This window comes from Antrostomus carolinensis, unplaced genomic scaffold (genome assembly GCF_000700745.2).
Source record: "Antrostomus carolinensis isolate BGI_N321 unplaced genomic scaffold, ASM70074v2 scaffold36661, whole genome shotgun sequence".
Lineage (NCBI taxonomy): Eukaryota > Metazoa > Chordata > Aves > Caprimulgiformes > Caprimulgidae > Antrostomus > Antrostomus carolinensis.
In genome coordinates this window covers 3653-3950 of record NW_010295510.1, presented here as the reverse complement: position 1 = coordinate 3950, position 298 = coordinate 3653, and the positions used below count along the sequence as shown (strand labels likewise).

Sequence of the window (298 nt, the reverse complement as noted above, 5' to 3'; positions counted from 1 at the left end):
GATGTTCCCTGCGCGCGGTGGGCTGTGTTCCTGTGGGCAGGTGACCCGGATGCGACTCTTCTTTTCCAGGCTGCGCAGAACCTGATTGTGCTGGCGCGAGAGGAGGCCGGAGCGGAGAAAATCTTCCAAAGCGATGGCGTGCGGCTGCTGACGCAGCTGCTGGACACGGCCAAGGCTGACCTGATGCTGGCAGCCCTGCGCACCCTGGTGGGACTGTGCTCCGGGCACCGCTCCCGGGTAGGTCCCAGCACAGCCCAGCTCTCCTGTGTGACAGGGCCTGGTCCAGGGGGATCGATGC

The 298-nt window shown here is 65.8% G+C and overlaps 1 protein-coding gene across 1 annotated transcript in view; it reads left to right on the top strand.

Moving 5' to 3' along the window:
• Nucleotides 1–69: 69 nt before the first annotated feature.
• The window catches only part of UNC45A (unc-45 myosin chaperone A), a gene marked incomplete at both ends in the record, with an annotated part of 3450 nt that continues 3221 nt past the window's right edge, over nucleotides 70–298 (top strand). The window contains one exon of the mRNA XM_010178007.1: nucleotides 70–237. Coding sequence (XP_010176309.1) covers nucleotides 70–237 — 168 coding nt within the window. The remainder of the gene's footprint in view (nucleotides 238–298) is intronic.